General features: G+C 41.2%; 1 protein-coding gene across 1 annotated transcript in view; it reads left to right on the forward strand.

Annotated features, from left to right (window-relative positions):
• mtfr2 (mitochondrial fission regulator 2) overlaps window positions 1-15,427 on the forward strand; it is a 36,223-nt gene that overhangs the window by 8,250 nt on the left and 12,546 nt on the right. Inside the window, exons 4-6 of the mRNA XM_051919656.1 lie at window positions 4,280-4,404; window positions 10,294-10,524; window positions 12,050-12,069. Coding sequence (XP_051775616.1) covers window positions 4,280-4,404; window positions 10,294-10,524; window positions 12,050-12,069 — 376 coding nt within the window. The remainder of the gene's footprint in view (window positions 1-4,279; window positions 4,405-10,293; window positions 10,525-12,049; window positions 12,070-15,427) is intronic.

Below are 15,427 nucleotides of genomic sequence, written 5' to 3' on the forward strand. Positions count from 1 at the left end.
TCTCTCTCTCTCTCTTTTGCTCGTTCGCTCATGCTCTCTCTCTCTCTCTCTTTTGCTCGTTCGCTCATGCTCTCTCTCTCTCTCTCTCGCTCTCTCTCTCTTGCTCGTTCGCTCATGCTCTCTCTCTCTCTCTTGCTCGTTCGCTCATGCTGTCTCTCTCTCTCTTTTGCTCGTTCGCTCATGCTCTCTCTTGCTCGTTCGCTCATGCTCTCTCTCGCTCTCTTGCTCGTTCGCTCATGCTCTCTCTCGCTCTCTTGCTCGTTCGCTCATGCTCTCTCTCGCTCTCTTGCTCGTTCGCTCATGCTCTCTCTCGCTCTCTTGCTCGTTCGCTCACGCTGTCTCTCTCTCTCTTTTGCTCGTTCGCTCATGCTCTCTCTCTCGCTCGTTCGCTCATGCTGTCTCTGTCTCTCTCTCTCTCTCTCTTTTGCTCGTTCGCTCATGCTCTCTCTCTCTCTTGCTCGTTCGCTCATGCTCTCTCTCTCTCTTGCTCGTTCGCTCACGCTCTCTCTCTCTCTCTTGCTCGTTCGCTCACGCTCTCTCTCTCTCTCTCGCTCGCTCGCTCTCTCTCTCTCTCTCTCTCTCTTGCTCGTTCGCTCACGCTCTCTCTCTCTCTCTTGCTCGTTCGCTCACGCTCTCTCTCTCTCTCTTGCTCGTTCGCTCACGCTCTCTCTCTCTCTCTTGCTCGTTCGCTCACGCTCTCTCTCTCTCTCTTGCTCGTTCGCTCACGCTCTCTCTCTCTCTCTTGCTCGTTCGCTCACGCTCTCTCTCTCTCTCTTGCTCGTTCGCTCACGCTCTCTCTCCCTCTTTTGCTCGTTCGCTCACGCTCTCTCTCTCTTTTGCTCGTTCGCTCACGCTCTCTCTCTCTTTTGCTCGTTCGCTCACGCTCTCTCTCTCTTTTGCTCGTTCGCTCACGCTCTCTCTCTCTCTCTCGCTCGTTCGCTCACGCTCTCTCTCTCTCTCTCTCTCGCTCGTTCGCTCACGCTCTCTCTCTCTCTCGCTCGTTCGCTCATGCTCTCTCTCTCTCTCGCTCGTTCGCTCATGCTCTCTCGCTCGTTCGCTCATGCTCTCTCTCTCTCTCTCTCTTGCTCGTTCGCTCACGCGCTCTCTCTCTCTCTCTCTCTCTCTCTCGCTCTTTCGTCATGCAACAAAAACAGAAGGGCATTTTGCAGAAAACGTGCCCTAAACTCTTCCTATACAATCACAACGCACGTCGTACATGGGGCTAATTGTTTTTGTGATTTTTTTTTTTCTTTGTAAAAAATAGGGTGCGCGTCTTACACGAGGGCGCGTGGTACACGAGTAAATACGGTAGTATACCGACGTTTATAATAATTGTCAGAAAACGTAATTTGTTGCATTAACGTTATTGTCAGCGAAAATATTTCCCTCTGTGTAACCTATAAGTACCTGTACGTTTAACTCGGCTTTCAACGTAACTCTGGAAAATGTAGTGTACAACTGGCCATGGGTAAAATAAATAACAAACTCCAACATTATTAAACGTTTATCCTTGTGACTTGGTGATAGTCACACAATATGCTAAACAAACGGGGAATTTCCTACGCCATAATATAAAGGGAATATCTTGTTTTGAGTTGTCAGTGTTGTGGAATCCCCTGTAGTTTTTCCATCGTAATGTTTCTTGTTGTCTGGCAGTTTGCTGCCGCCCTTCAGAAAGGTTGTGTGTATAATTTGTTTTTCGTTCACTGTCTAGGTGCAAGACTTGCTGTCGCTGATCTTCAGATAATGTTGCTCTGTGGTTTGTCATGCGTTGTCTTTGTTGTTGTTCTAAGGCATCTTGCCTGTGCTGGTTGGTCTGGCATGATTTCGATGTTTCTGCTTCTGTGTGTTGGTCTAAGTATATACGCTGGTGAGACCCGTTTCTGTGGTCGCCGCTAGGCTGTATATACCTTTTCATTTTATCGGGTGGCTTACATTAAAGTGAAGGAAAGAGGGAGATGTACAATTGTAGTGTCATCGTGCAGTTTCGGTCAGTAACTAAGTATGCACCAAATAAAAAGTCAAATACCACAGTCGATAATCAGTCACATTTAAGAACTGAAGACTTGAGGATAAGCCTAAGAGCAAAACTCTGCCAGGAACACGGATTCCTCGCTATTGTTGTGGAGAGATAATAGTAGTTGTGGCAACCGCTGTTTATATCGAGCACAGATAGACACAAGCAAAATAATATAAGGATTGTAGTACATTTAAACATGATTTTTTTTTTATATATCAAATGAAAAGTACTCAATATTTTTGATGAGTCATAGTCACCCACTTTAGGCATATAATATTACATATTTGATTTCTGTTCTTTTCAAGCAGTTACTGCCGTAAGTCTTCATTGTGGTGTATTGCCGTACTTGGTTTGTTCATATTCAAGGCTACTTACTGTTATTACACTGTTGTGGTTTTTATTGAGCGTGCTTTTTTTTATTTTTTTATTTTTTTTAATTATTTTTTTGGTGAGTTTTACTGCATGTTTCAAATATATGTCTGTCTTGGGGGTTTTGAAATACGGAAGCCGAGAGAGGACGTGCAATATCGTTATTTTTCTAAATTGTTTTCTCGAGATAACGGACTAATTTTATCGAGATCTCGAGAAAACAAAAGATCTTGTTTTCTCGAAATTATGAAGTAATTGCATCTAATGTTTAATGTTTAGCTTATTGAAGCCACATCCAGTTTGAAATGGCAGAAGAGCGAACTGTATTGATCAGCACGTCACGTTTTTCTTCAATCAAGGGCTGACGCAGGCTGATATATGTTTATGCCTTAGTTTATAAAATAATAACGTCAGTGTCTGTCATTCAAGAAGATGGTTAGGAAGGCTTCAGCTGTATAGGGGTCGCAATCTACACAAGACTGGTGCCAGGAGCAAAGGTTAAGTTGCGTTTTCTCGAGATCGCAATAAAATTATTCCTTTATCTCGAGAAAACAAATTTTCCTTTTCTCGACATCTCGATAAAATTATTCCGTTATCTCGAGGGGGAAAAAAAATTTGTTTTCTCGACGTCTCAACAAAATTAGTTTGTTATCTCAAGGAGACAATTTACAAAAAGTAACGATATTGCTTGTCCTCTCTCAGCTTCTGTATTGAAACCCATGGATTGTGAAAACATGTCTTCTTACGAGACATTTTTGTTTTTTATGTGGGCACTGCCAGTTTGGGAGTCCAGTTGCTGAGATGCGGCTCTTGTTTGCCAGAGAACATGGTCAAGGGGGTCGTGACATCTGGAATCCTTAATGTGACAGGTTTAACGGTCGGAACTGGTGGCCCACTTCTCCTCTCAATTTCGCTGGTAATCCCTGTATTAGTCTGCAATACTTTTGGTGAAAATTAACTTCCAGGCTTTATGACTCTTCAGTTGTGTTTTTTATTTATTTATTTTTTTTTGGTACCTCAGTTTTTAGTTAGCAGTTGAAACTTAACAACTGATCGGCTTAACATTTGTTTTGGAATGTGGCTTGTCCTCTGATTACATTTCTGGTCCTTATCATTAAAACCTTTACTGAGTCCGTATACTTACAGCAGTTAAAGGAGAATTTTTGCTTGTTGCCATACATGTAGGAATGATTAGCTGATTCTCAAAGTTTTTACATACCACAAAAATTTAAATTTTGAATTCTCTCAGAGCATCAGTAGACGAGTCAGAGCAACAGGTCGGTAGCCATTCAAATAGCTTTGCCCTCTTTTGGTGGTTGTTTTACGATAGGTGTGAATTGTGGCTTGTATAAGGGAAAGGTTAAATATGTCAGCCATCACATCAGCAAGTGTTGAAGCACAAGCTTTGAGTGTGCGCTCAGCAATGTTAACTGGGCCAGCTGGTTTATCCTCCTCAGAGGCGATGAGCCCTGTCCCCTCCCTGCCCATTGACTTGGTGTTGAGGGCCTTGAAGCGGGCATAGAATTTGTTGAACTCCTCCGGTGAGAAATGGCCATCGGTGAAAATCCCTTAAAATATTGCTTTTAGAATAAGAGAAATAACTATTATTGCATTTAACTCCCTTCTCCATCTCTTATTTACATAGATATTTACTTCTGCCTTTCTTTTGTTTAATGTTGCCTTATTAAAAAGCCTTAAGCAATTTTCCTTTAGCTAAGCTCTCCTTCTCAGGGGTGGGGTTTGATTTGTCTTCAATTTTGTTGGGTTATAAATTGATCTGTTTGTATGGAATGATTACAATGAAAATTAATAAAATAAAAATATAAAAAAAAAAAAAAAATATTGCACAGGCTTGTCTTCTTAATTGTGTGGCTTTTTCTTTTTACACAGTTGGTCTCCGAGCTGCATACACAGAACTACAGGTACCCCTCATCGGATGCAAGTCCTGCGATTGCGTCTTTGGCAGATGTTTTGTGGGTGGCCACTGATGAAAGTGAAAACTTTGTCCGATTCAGGTAATTGGTCCAATTTACTAAACAAAACTGTCTTTTTCCCCCAAACAGGATGGCCACAGCTTGTTTGTGTTGTGACAAACCATCTCATCACCTCAAGAGAGGGAATTTAAACACTGAGAGATCCTGTAGAATCAGAGTTCTGATCAGCCCAACTGACTTGTAGAGAATGCCTCAGTTTGTCATAGTAAAAATGAGCTGATTGTGAATTTCCCATTGGGATTAATAAAGTATCTAGCTATCTATCTATCTAGCTATCTATCAATGAATGATACTTGAAAATGGAATACAGTGACCTGGCCAAAAACATGGAGGTTTGTTGGTCTGTCCTGATGACATTTTGCTGGCCAGGAACAGAGAGCAGTTAGCTGCCATAGAGATCATTGTGATGAATCTGCCTTCCTGATTGACTCTGACAGCAGTTGTGTAAAACAATACTGCCAAGGTGGTCATACATGCAGTGATTATGTAACCGTGTCAGTTACTTTTTATACTTCTAATGTTATTTAGCAATGTACTCTAAATGTTGTATCAAGGTGGCAAACTGTCATCTCCCTATTATAAAAAAAAAAAAAAAATCCTGGGAGCAAAACGAGACGTGATCTTCTCGGAAGACACTTTGACATCCCATGAGACAAGGCAGTGAAACAAAAGGACAGCTGCTCTACAGGCTTTTAAATGATTGCAACGCAATAAGCAGAACACACACCTCAGCAACAGCACAAAGCCAGTAGCTGATCCATCCGCTTCTCCTTCGCATGCGTTCAGCTCCCCCACTTCACAACGCAAGCTGAAGAGACGCAAAGTGGCTGTAGCGTAGCGCGCCCCTTTTGGTGGGGGGGGGGTTAGGAAGGTGGGTGAGCGAAGCGATCGAGACATAATAATCTCGGAGAGATACTTAGACGTCACACAAGACTAGACATCACAACCTTAGGAAGCAAAACCAAGGAGATGGTGAATTTTGCACGTCGCGCCCGACTTAGAAACGATTTAAAACAAGTTCACAGACATCTAACCTTGCAGTTATTGGAATGCTTTTGGCAGACACACTTCATGTGCTCCCAGCTCTTAAAACAACGACAAGCAGAACACCGCAGCTCGCCAGCAGATCCGACCACATCTCCTTAGCGTGCGTTCAGCCAGTCCCCCTTCACAACGCGAGCGGCAGAGACGCGAAGTGGCAAAAGGACATCTGCTGTACAGGCTTTTAAATGATCGCCAAGCAGAACACGCAGCTCACCAGCAGCAGAAAGTCAGCAGATGATCTGACCGCATCTCCTTAGCATGCATTCAGCACCCCCCTTCACAACGCGAGCAGCGTTATACGTCTCACGAGTAAGAGATGTAACCACTCCCGGGGCCGGAAATAAAGAACAAATATTGTTTTTACAAAAGTCTTAAAGTAAAAGTTACTTATGCATTAATTTCACAACTCCCATGAAAATAACAGGCTCTTTAAATTGTATATCCGGTAAACCGACCCAGGGGTGGGTGAGCGAAGCCCCCTAGTATTTACAAAATAATGTTGATACAGGAGTTTAAGTTACATAAAGATTTATAAATGTAAGCGTGAACGGCCTTCTGTAGTTGACGTAGATTGAGCTAACGTCAGTAACGGTATTGATTTGTGAGAACAGTTTTCTTGGTGGTAGGCTTGTGGGACGGTGTAAGAGGTGTTTTGATGAGCATGGAGATTGCTAATCAAAAAATAATTTGAAAATTTGTGCTAAACGTTAAAAAAAAAAAAAAAAAAAAAAAAAAAAGGTTGACTTTAATTAAATTGTGTTATTGATTTAAGCTCTCACCGATGCTGGCAATTTTGAGAGAAAAATCTTTCAGCATTTCAGCAGACTTCTTGAATGGTATCTACTGTATGTAAGGTACTGAGAAACAGTGGGTAGTGATTTGATTATGCACCCATGTGGCATCACGACCAACATCTTTCCCACTAGCCTACACTGCTTTCTCAGCGCATAGTTTACTTAAATAACAGATGCTACTTGCGTAGGAAACGGAAATGGTGAAGCAAGCTTTCAGTGTGGTGCAGACGTATTCATTTTTGACCATTTACCATTAATGTGTATGCTATCAGGTCTAAGTTGGCCAAAGAGGTGTTGTGTGTGTTTGCAGATGTTTGCACTGATGCTTAAAATGGGGTAACATAGAACAGGGGCAGGACCTGTGGTGTAATCTGGGTAAAAACTGCTGAAGATGCCTGACAGAGGCTTTGCTGGGATCCCAAGAGGAGATTTTAAACTACCCTCAAGGCAGTGGCCCACTGAGCTTCTATTCTGAAGGTGAACTGAAGCAGGGGCCCAGCTGGCAGGAGGAAGGGAGGACACCGGAAACGTAGAAAAGAAAGAGGATCGTGTGTTTTTTTTTTTAGTTTTTTTTTTATTTCGCCTTCTACAATTTCTTGTATTAGGAATTTATTAGTTTTTGCATACCCCTTGGGGTCAGAGCACAGGGTCAGCCATTGTACAGCGCCCCTGGAGCAATTACAGGTTAAGGGCCCTGCTCAAGGACCCAGCAGAGTAAGATCTCTTTTGGCAGTGACGGGGATTTGAACCGGCAACCTTCTGGATACCAGCGCAGATCCTTAGCCTCAGAGCCAAGCTCTCCTACCTATAAGACAATTGGTAATGCCTCTATTGGTAGGCCTGAAGAGGCTGCAGGGTTGGCAGGTGGTGCTCTTTCTGTGTGCGTTTTTGCTCTTCATGGCATCAATCTAGGCTTGAATGGCTGTTATGAGAGCACCTCCTCTTCACTATATTGGATATTTACAATTTGTTTTTTTCTTATAAAGGGACTTGCACTTCAATGATAATTTTGGCATTTTTTATGTCGGTTATTTCTTCACAGACATGGTATATATGCATTTGCCATGCAAAATGGTGTTCTGTAGTTAAGTGCTTTCTAAAAATTAAAATGTCTCTCTATCTTGCACGCTCTGGTGCTTTACAATGAAGGGTATAGGGCAAGGAGGGAAATCTTACCAGACATGTTCATATTTTTATAGCCAAAACAGTTAAGTATTGATCCGCTCCTTCTGTGTTTCTGATATGTTTGTGACAATAAAAGGGACCTGATAATAATCATTTTATCACATATTCCTAGTAGTATTTTTCTTGTGGTAAGGATTTGAATTCGCGCAATGGAGGAAACCAATGGGGATGGGGGTTGACGTGTCTGTCTTCCTGAACAACAACGTTTCAACCCACCAAAGTGCTGTTATCATACACGACTGGTCTTCTTTTAAAATGGCCGAATCCTCATAGTGTTGTTGTTTTTTCTCAAAAATTACATGTATAAACTATTCTTTATAATGCGTGTGTAATGACAAGACACAAATCAATACTCGACGGGTGTCTTGGCTTGAAAAATGAACATATTTGGCAATTTTAAGAGTTTCCTCCGTGCCCCATAAGAGCACAGTTTCATGTAGCAAATGCACATATATCATGTTTGTGAAGAAATAACTTGAAAAATGACAAACTTGCAAGTCCAGTATGCTATATGTAAATTATCAAGAGTATATGCAAAATAAAATGACCTTTGTGAAAAATAAAGTGTATAATGGATCTGTGCTGGTATTAGGAAGGTTGTGGGTTTAAATCCCGTTACTGACGGGCAGGATTTGACTCCATTGGGCCCTTATGCAAAGCCTTTAACCTGATAAATTGCTCCAGGGCTGCAGCACAATGGCACACCCTGCACTCTGACCTCCAAAGGTCATGCGAAAAGGTGATTTCCCTTCAGGGATTAACAAAGTATAGCAAATCAAAAAAACGTCAAAATGTCATTTTTAATAATGACGAGTGTTTCTTAAATTATCTTAATTTCAGTATCGGGTTCTTGCTCTCCTACATCAGTCACAGTCTGCAGTGGAAAACGGAGCCACAAGAAAGGAATGAGGATGGGAGAGGCTTAAAATTTTTAAACAAAATAATTCCTATAAATTATTATAAAGCAATATCAAACATTAATTTGAGCAGTTTTCGCAGTAGCTCTTGGAAGAGTACACTATGCTAAGCAATCAGTCTTCATATTTTATATTACTAGGGGGCTGGCTGCACTCGTCCACCCCCAGGTTTGGTTTACCAGATGATATACAATTTAAAGAGATTATTTTCATGGGAATCGTTACATATGCTTTATTTTCACTTTTATTTAAAAACTTTTGTAAAAACAATACTTGTCCTTTATTTCCAGCCCCCAGGCGTGGTTAAATCTCTTTCTCGCGGGACATATAACGCTGCTCGTGTTGTGAAGGGGGCACAGCTGAACGCACGCTAAGGAGATGCTGTCGTCTTGCTTGCTGCTGCTGCTGAGCTGCATGTTCTGTTTGTCGCACTGCACATCCATCATTTAAAAGCCTGTACAGCAGCTGTCCTTTTGCCACTTCGCGTCTCTGCCGCTCGCGTTGTGAATTTGGTTTTGGGGTGTTTTGCTGTACTCACGCAGCAGGGGGCAACGATTGGACGAGCAGTGTGGAGGGGAGTGGTCAAGGCTGAATAACGTGGACACAATGGAAAGCTTTTTTTAATAGAGAGAGATACTGTAACTGCTGGAGGAATATTGAGTTATGCCAAGGTTAAAAGGACAATGCAAGATACTTTCTATGAAAGATAAACATTATTGAATTATTTATGTTTTTTGGGTTTTGAAAGGTGAAACTCGCTGTGAGAACAGTACTTTTTAAAAGCACATTTTCCATTTGTGTTTCCTTTACCATCTATATAAATTAAGAAGATCCAATGATTGCTGCTTGCTTGTTAATTTCTTCTTGCGGTAGAATGGAATTATGGTTAGTGTTTTGGAATGAAATAATAATCTTGTAGTCTGAAGGGGAAATTTTTCAAACTTGCCCAGTAGTTTTATACAATTTAAAGAATGCAGGGTTGAGGTTCTGGTTATGCAAATGTAGTGGAAGTGCAAAATTTCCTGAGGTCACCCAGCTTACTCCTTTTCCAGGTGCTTTCTCTTCTTTTTACAGAGAACTCTGAATTTCCCCATGGAATTAATAAATACCGTATACACTCGCGTACAAGTCGCGTCTTGAAACCTGAAAAATCGATCATAAAATCAGACCCCGACTTGTATGCCCGTTCAGAAATGTGACACTTAATTATTATTTTTCTTTTAAGTCTTCTTGCTTCAATCTCACACCAGTTTCTCAGACATGTCGCATTTTGTTGCAGAAGCGCATTTACCAATTTCTTTCGCCACTACAACGACTTTTAATTTAAAACTAGCTTCATATTTTCTTCTGATCGAACGCTCCATCATAGATAAGGGATGCTCTTACGATTAAAGGTGTATGAGGGTGTGAGATACAAAAAACACAACAGTGCAATCGGCACTTCGGAATAGTTTGGGTACTAAATATCGTGTGGTCACGTAGGCACAACAGAGAGAGAGCGCGGTTTAGGAGCAGGCGCTGATACAGCACATTGATGCACCCACATAGAAACAAAGAGGCCGTGGTGCTCTGTGGTTACTCTCTTAGGTGGGTGTTAGCATATCGTAATCCCTGTGTACTAGTAGTGTGAATTTTCTGCATTCGTTTTATACGAGCGACATTATAAAATACCGGAAATTATACTGTAAAATCAAGTCCCGACTTATCCGCAAGTATATACGGTAATCTAATGCACAGCCTTTTAATAGTACCCGCTCATGAAAACGGTCTGTCCATGTCCCTAAACTTGTTTGCACTGTCATTTTAAAGCTTTTAGTTCTGCTTTATTTTCAAATAAGGTGTTTTGTACTGCTTAAAATATACATATACAGCATTTATTTTTATTAATATGTCTGTGTGGTATACTACTGTATTCATTTGACCTGAGCACCTTTAATTCTCTCTCATCGTTTATCATACTTTTTCTGAAGAAATGAATTTCGTCCAAGGGGGGACAGCTCAAAGATCCATCCACAACGTGTGCCCCTTCAGCAAAAGTTGTTGGTATCCACGCAGTCACTGAGAGCCACACAAGAAAAAGGAAATCAAGGAAATCTGTTGCCTGCAAGCACCAACACGTTGAAGAAAATCACAGGCCCTGGAGGACGAGCTTTCACGTTTAAGAGCTCAGATTGCAATGATTGTTCACAGCCAGAATCCAGGTGAATCGATAAGAAGGTGTTGGGCTATAAAAGAGCCCTCATTGCATAATTATAAATTAGAATGCACCAGAAACTGTTTCTCTAAATGTTTATGACGCCTGCTTTTGAGAGTCCTCCGTTATTTCATGGTTGAAGGGACGGCAGTTGCCTTGTTGAAAAGTGCAATGTTCTTCTGAGCTACAGTAAAATTTGTTTATGGATGGCAACTGGTGGATATGTTTATGAAAATCAATTTTTGTTTCTGTGTTTCCCAAAACCTACTAGAACCATTGCTCTGAAGTGTCGCCTTTCTTTTAGCGGATAGAGAATTCAGCATAAACCAAAAGTTGCTTCTGTTTAGCGGTCCACTGTCTTTGTGGCAATATGAATACCAGGAGTAAAACGTGTAGTTTACAAATCCATATATTTATTTACAGGAAGACTCCTTGCAACCACCATGCAACAATGACTTTTTAATTACTTAGTCAAAATAAATCTGAATAAGTGTTGTTTTGCCATCAATTTATAGACTATGGCGACCCAACTCGGATATGATTTCGGTTTCATTTATCTAGCTAGCTAGACTCGCAAACCGGGCTCTTCAGATTACCAGAACTGTGCAAGGGCATCACACTGAGGAGGTTTGGATGTATTGTGCAATTTGGCCATGGGAATATTGATAGCAGATATGTCTGGAAAGATCATTTGAAAGCCAGCCTGGATGACTACATTAATAAGATGGTGCTACATGTACAGGGTAGTCCAGATCTAATTATGCAATTATTATTATGCATTACAAGTTGCATAGTTAGATCTGGACCACATTATATTTATGCGTTGGTTTAGGTTTATTTGTTTCATTTTATTCACTTCTGCTGGTTGTATTCTATTATTGCACATCTTACCCAGCTGATTCTTTGTGTTTTACAACAGTAATGGGCCTTAGAATTTTAATATTCCTCGTTTTATAACACATTGCTGGGCTAAAGGGTAGAGTGTTAGGGAGTCAAGATGCAATTAACACAGAAACACAAAATACATTTTAAAGTCTCACTAAACTCCATGGCTTGCTTTCTTATAGACCAGGTGTTGGCCGTGTCGGTCCTGGAGAGCCGCAGTGGCTGCAGGTTTTCATACCAATCCAATTGCTTCATTATAAAACCGATCCTTGCCAGTCTCAGACTTTATTTAATTTTACGGTCTTGTTTCGTCTGCAATGTAAGATTCTTATATCATAGATTTTTTTTTCCTTTCCATGGATATCATCAAAATGATTTGAAGCCTAAAACAGATAATTTTCACTCTGTCACATTTTCTATTAAGTGTTATAAAATAAATCAAACAGTGCATGATGAACACACACAGAGATGTAAATTGAAACAAGCTAGAGGGTGAACTGCTTGACGGCTTTGTCATTTACATCTTATTGCTAATAAGGAGCCTTTAAAGCAGGGAGTGCAGCTGTTTAAGATTGAAATAAGCAATTAAGGGTGGGGAACCTTAGCAAGTGAGACCACTAAAATGAAGCATCAAAATGTCACTTAAGCAATAAGGGCTTCATCTGCAGTAATTGACGTCTCAATAAGAAACTGGGTTGGAACAAAAACCTGCAGCTCTTCAGGACCAACATTGCCCACCCCTGTTATAGACCACCAGTAACGGCACACTGCACGATAACATGCAGTGAATACACTTGACTTGATCATTCCTAGTTTCATCCTCTTTCTCTGTACATTAACCATTCATTTGCTCAGAGGTTGATGCGCTTGCTGCTTCCTGAGCAGCTCTTCTTTTCTCCACCCTAGCGGCCCTCTTCTTTCGTCGGAATCTTTTTGTGTTAAAACTGATTAAGTCAGTGTTTGTGTTGCAATTACACTTAGTACATTTTCCTTAATTTTTCACTTAAGCAGGCACTTAATAATAATACATTTTATTTATATAGCGCCTTTCCCATGCTCAAGGCACTTACAGAATATAATAAAGAACGGCAGAATATACAGTATATAGCATTGTACAAACCAGATAAATAAAGAAGAGTAAGACAGTAAATTCACAGAAAAGCCTAACAGACAACATAATTGATGGTCTCGCACACACATACAGGTTACATGAGCATCTTGACAGAGAAGTAAACTGAGAGAAAGGTAATAAAGTCAAGTAGAGCTAAAAGACAAACTGAACAGATGAGTTTTGAGTTGTTTTTTAAAAGAATTCATGGAGTCGGCTGACCTGATTAATTTCGGCAGGTCATTCCAGAGTCTGGGCGCTATACAGCTGAAGGCCCTGCTGTCACCCATGGAGTGTAGATTAGTGAGGGGCACAACAAGATTACCAGAATCAGAGGACCTTAGTGGGCGGGCAGGCACATAGTGATGGAGAAGGTCACTGATGTAGTTTGGTGCGAGGTTATTTAAAGCTTTGTAGGTTATTAGTAGGATTTTATATTCGATTCTGTAGGACACAGGGAGCCAGTGAAGACGGAGCAGGATGGGTGTGATGTGCTCGCTGCTGTTGGTTTGAGTAAGGACTCTTGCAGCTGAGTTTTGAATAAGCTGGAGCTGTGATATAAGATTAGAAGGGGCACCTGCCAGTAGGGAATTACAATAATCGATGCGGGATGTGATAAAAGCATGGACAAGTTTCTCAGCATTAGAGAAGGAGAGGAAGGAGCGAACACGGGATATGTTACGGAGGTGAAAGTAAGAAAGTTTCTTAATGTGATATATGTGGGCGGAATAAGTGAGGGAGGAATCAAAAATGACACCAAGATTTTTTACAGTAGAGGCAGGTCTGATGAGATCACTGCCAAGATGGACTGGGAAGGAGCTCATTTTATTAAGTTGCATTTTAGTCCCAATTTGCAGGAGTTCAGTTTTATTGCAATTTAATTTTAAAGAGTTCTGCTCCATCCAGGTTTTAATTTCACTAAGGCAGGTTGTGAGCTGAGAAAGCTCTGATGAAGTTCCACTTTTAACATTGAAGTAGAGTTGAGTATCATCTGCATAAAAATGATAACCCAATCCATAACTACGGATAATATGGCCAAGGGGAAGCATATAAATACAGAAAAGCAGAGGACCAAGGACAGAGCCCTGAGGGACTCCTTGTGTGACTGGCACGGAGTTGGATCTGCTGTTGCCAAGACTAACAAACTCTTGCCTATGAGTCAGATAGGACTTGAACCACTGGAGGGCAGTGCCAGAGATACCCAGCATGTTCTCCATTCTGGACAGTAGGATGTCATGTCCTGACTGTGTCAAATGCTGCACTGAGGTCTAACAGAATTAATATGCTGGTTTGTCCAGAGTCTGCTGCCATAAGCAAATCATTGGTTACCCGTAGCAGAGCAGTTTCACAGCTGTGCCGCACCCTGAATCCAGACTGAAAGGGTTCCATCAAATTATTAGAGGTTAGGTAATTGGTGAGTTGGGAAGCTACAACACGCTCAAGAACTTTTGACAGGAAAGGTAAGTGGGAAATAGGCTGGAAATTGTTAAGATTGTCAGCATCAAAGCCAGAGTTTTTTAACATTGGGGTTACAGAAGCAATTTTAAAAGTGAGCGGCACGGAGCCAGTGTCAAGGGATGAGTTTATTATTGTTGTAACAGTCGGGATTATGGCATGAAGGCAGGATTTAAGTAGTGTGGTGGGGATGGGGTCCAGAACACAAGTAGTCGGCCTCATCTTACAAAGCAGGTTATTAACAAACGCAGAGGTGACTGGTGAGAACTTAGAGAAGGAGCTGGATGGAGTGGGAAAACGGGGAGAGATATAAACAGATGATATATTTATGTTAGTTGAATTATTTAGATCTTTAATTTTGTTACGGAAAAAGTGGAGGAATTCCTCACAGACTTCAGTAGAAGAGGTAGTTGGACCAGATGCGGGTTCGAGTAGTTTATTAACTATAGAGAACAAAACCCTTGGGTTATCATGGCCACTTTCTATTATTCTGCCATAATGGGTGTTCTTGGCAGCAGATAGTGCTTCTCTGTAAGCTCTTTGGTGGTCAGAGAAAGCCTGGATGTGCACGGTGAGGCCAGTCTTACGTGACATTCTCTCAAGGCGTCGGCCAGCTGCTTTCATAGATCACAATTCTGAGTTATACCAAGGAGCTGAGCGTTTAAAGGAAACCTCCTTATGTTTTAAAGGAGCTGTTTTATCTAATGCTGAGTGAAGGGCTGAGTTATAGTGGTCAACAAGACTATCTAGTGTTGGTGGAATAGGTGCAGACAGTAAAAGATCAGAAATGGATCCAGAAAGGATAGAGGGACAGATATTTTTAAGGTTTCTGTAAGAAATTTGTCGTTTACAGGTAAGAGTCTTCAATCTGCCTCAAGAATGATTTAGGATATGAAGAGGTAGGGGAAGTGATGGCGAAGGTGGTAGGGATGAGAACGGCGGCCATATGCATGTGCAACACGGCTGCCCTACTGGCTGTTGCTGAGAGTTGATTTTACAATAAAATAAAAAGAGGAATAACCTTGGAGGTCAATCATCACCCCATAAGCGGATAGTAGACATCATGTAGTAGATGTGTACCAAATTTCAGGTCAATAGGTCAAGTGGTTTGCGAGCTACAAGTGATTTAAAATCCTGGACAGACAAACGAACAGCCACAGTAGCGTATTATATATAAAGATAGATTAAGATTTGGTGGGTTTGGGTGATCTAATCTTTATTTTACGTCATGCTTTATAAAAGTCCGTAGTTCCCAATCTTGGTCCTGGGGACACCCTGTGGCTGCAGGGTTTTGATACAACCAACTTCTGTTTCTAATTGAACTCCTAGCCTAAAGGGCCGAGTTTGGGAACCACTGCTTTATGTGTGGAATTGAAAAAAAAATGGAATTCTCTGTTTTCAAAAGGAAGTTTAATATAAATATTTTAGACACAAAATGTCACCATAAGTCTTTCTTTCTGTA

The sequence above is a fragment of the Erpetoichthys calabaricus genome, chromosome 15 (genome assembly GCF_900747795.2).
Source record: "Erpetoichthys calabaricus chromosome 15, fErpCal1.3, whole genome shotgun sequence".
NCBI classification, from domain to species: domain Eukaryota; kingdom Metazoa; phylum Chordata; class Cladistia; order Polypteriformes; family Polypteridae; genus Erpetoichthys; species Erpetoichthys calabaricus.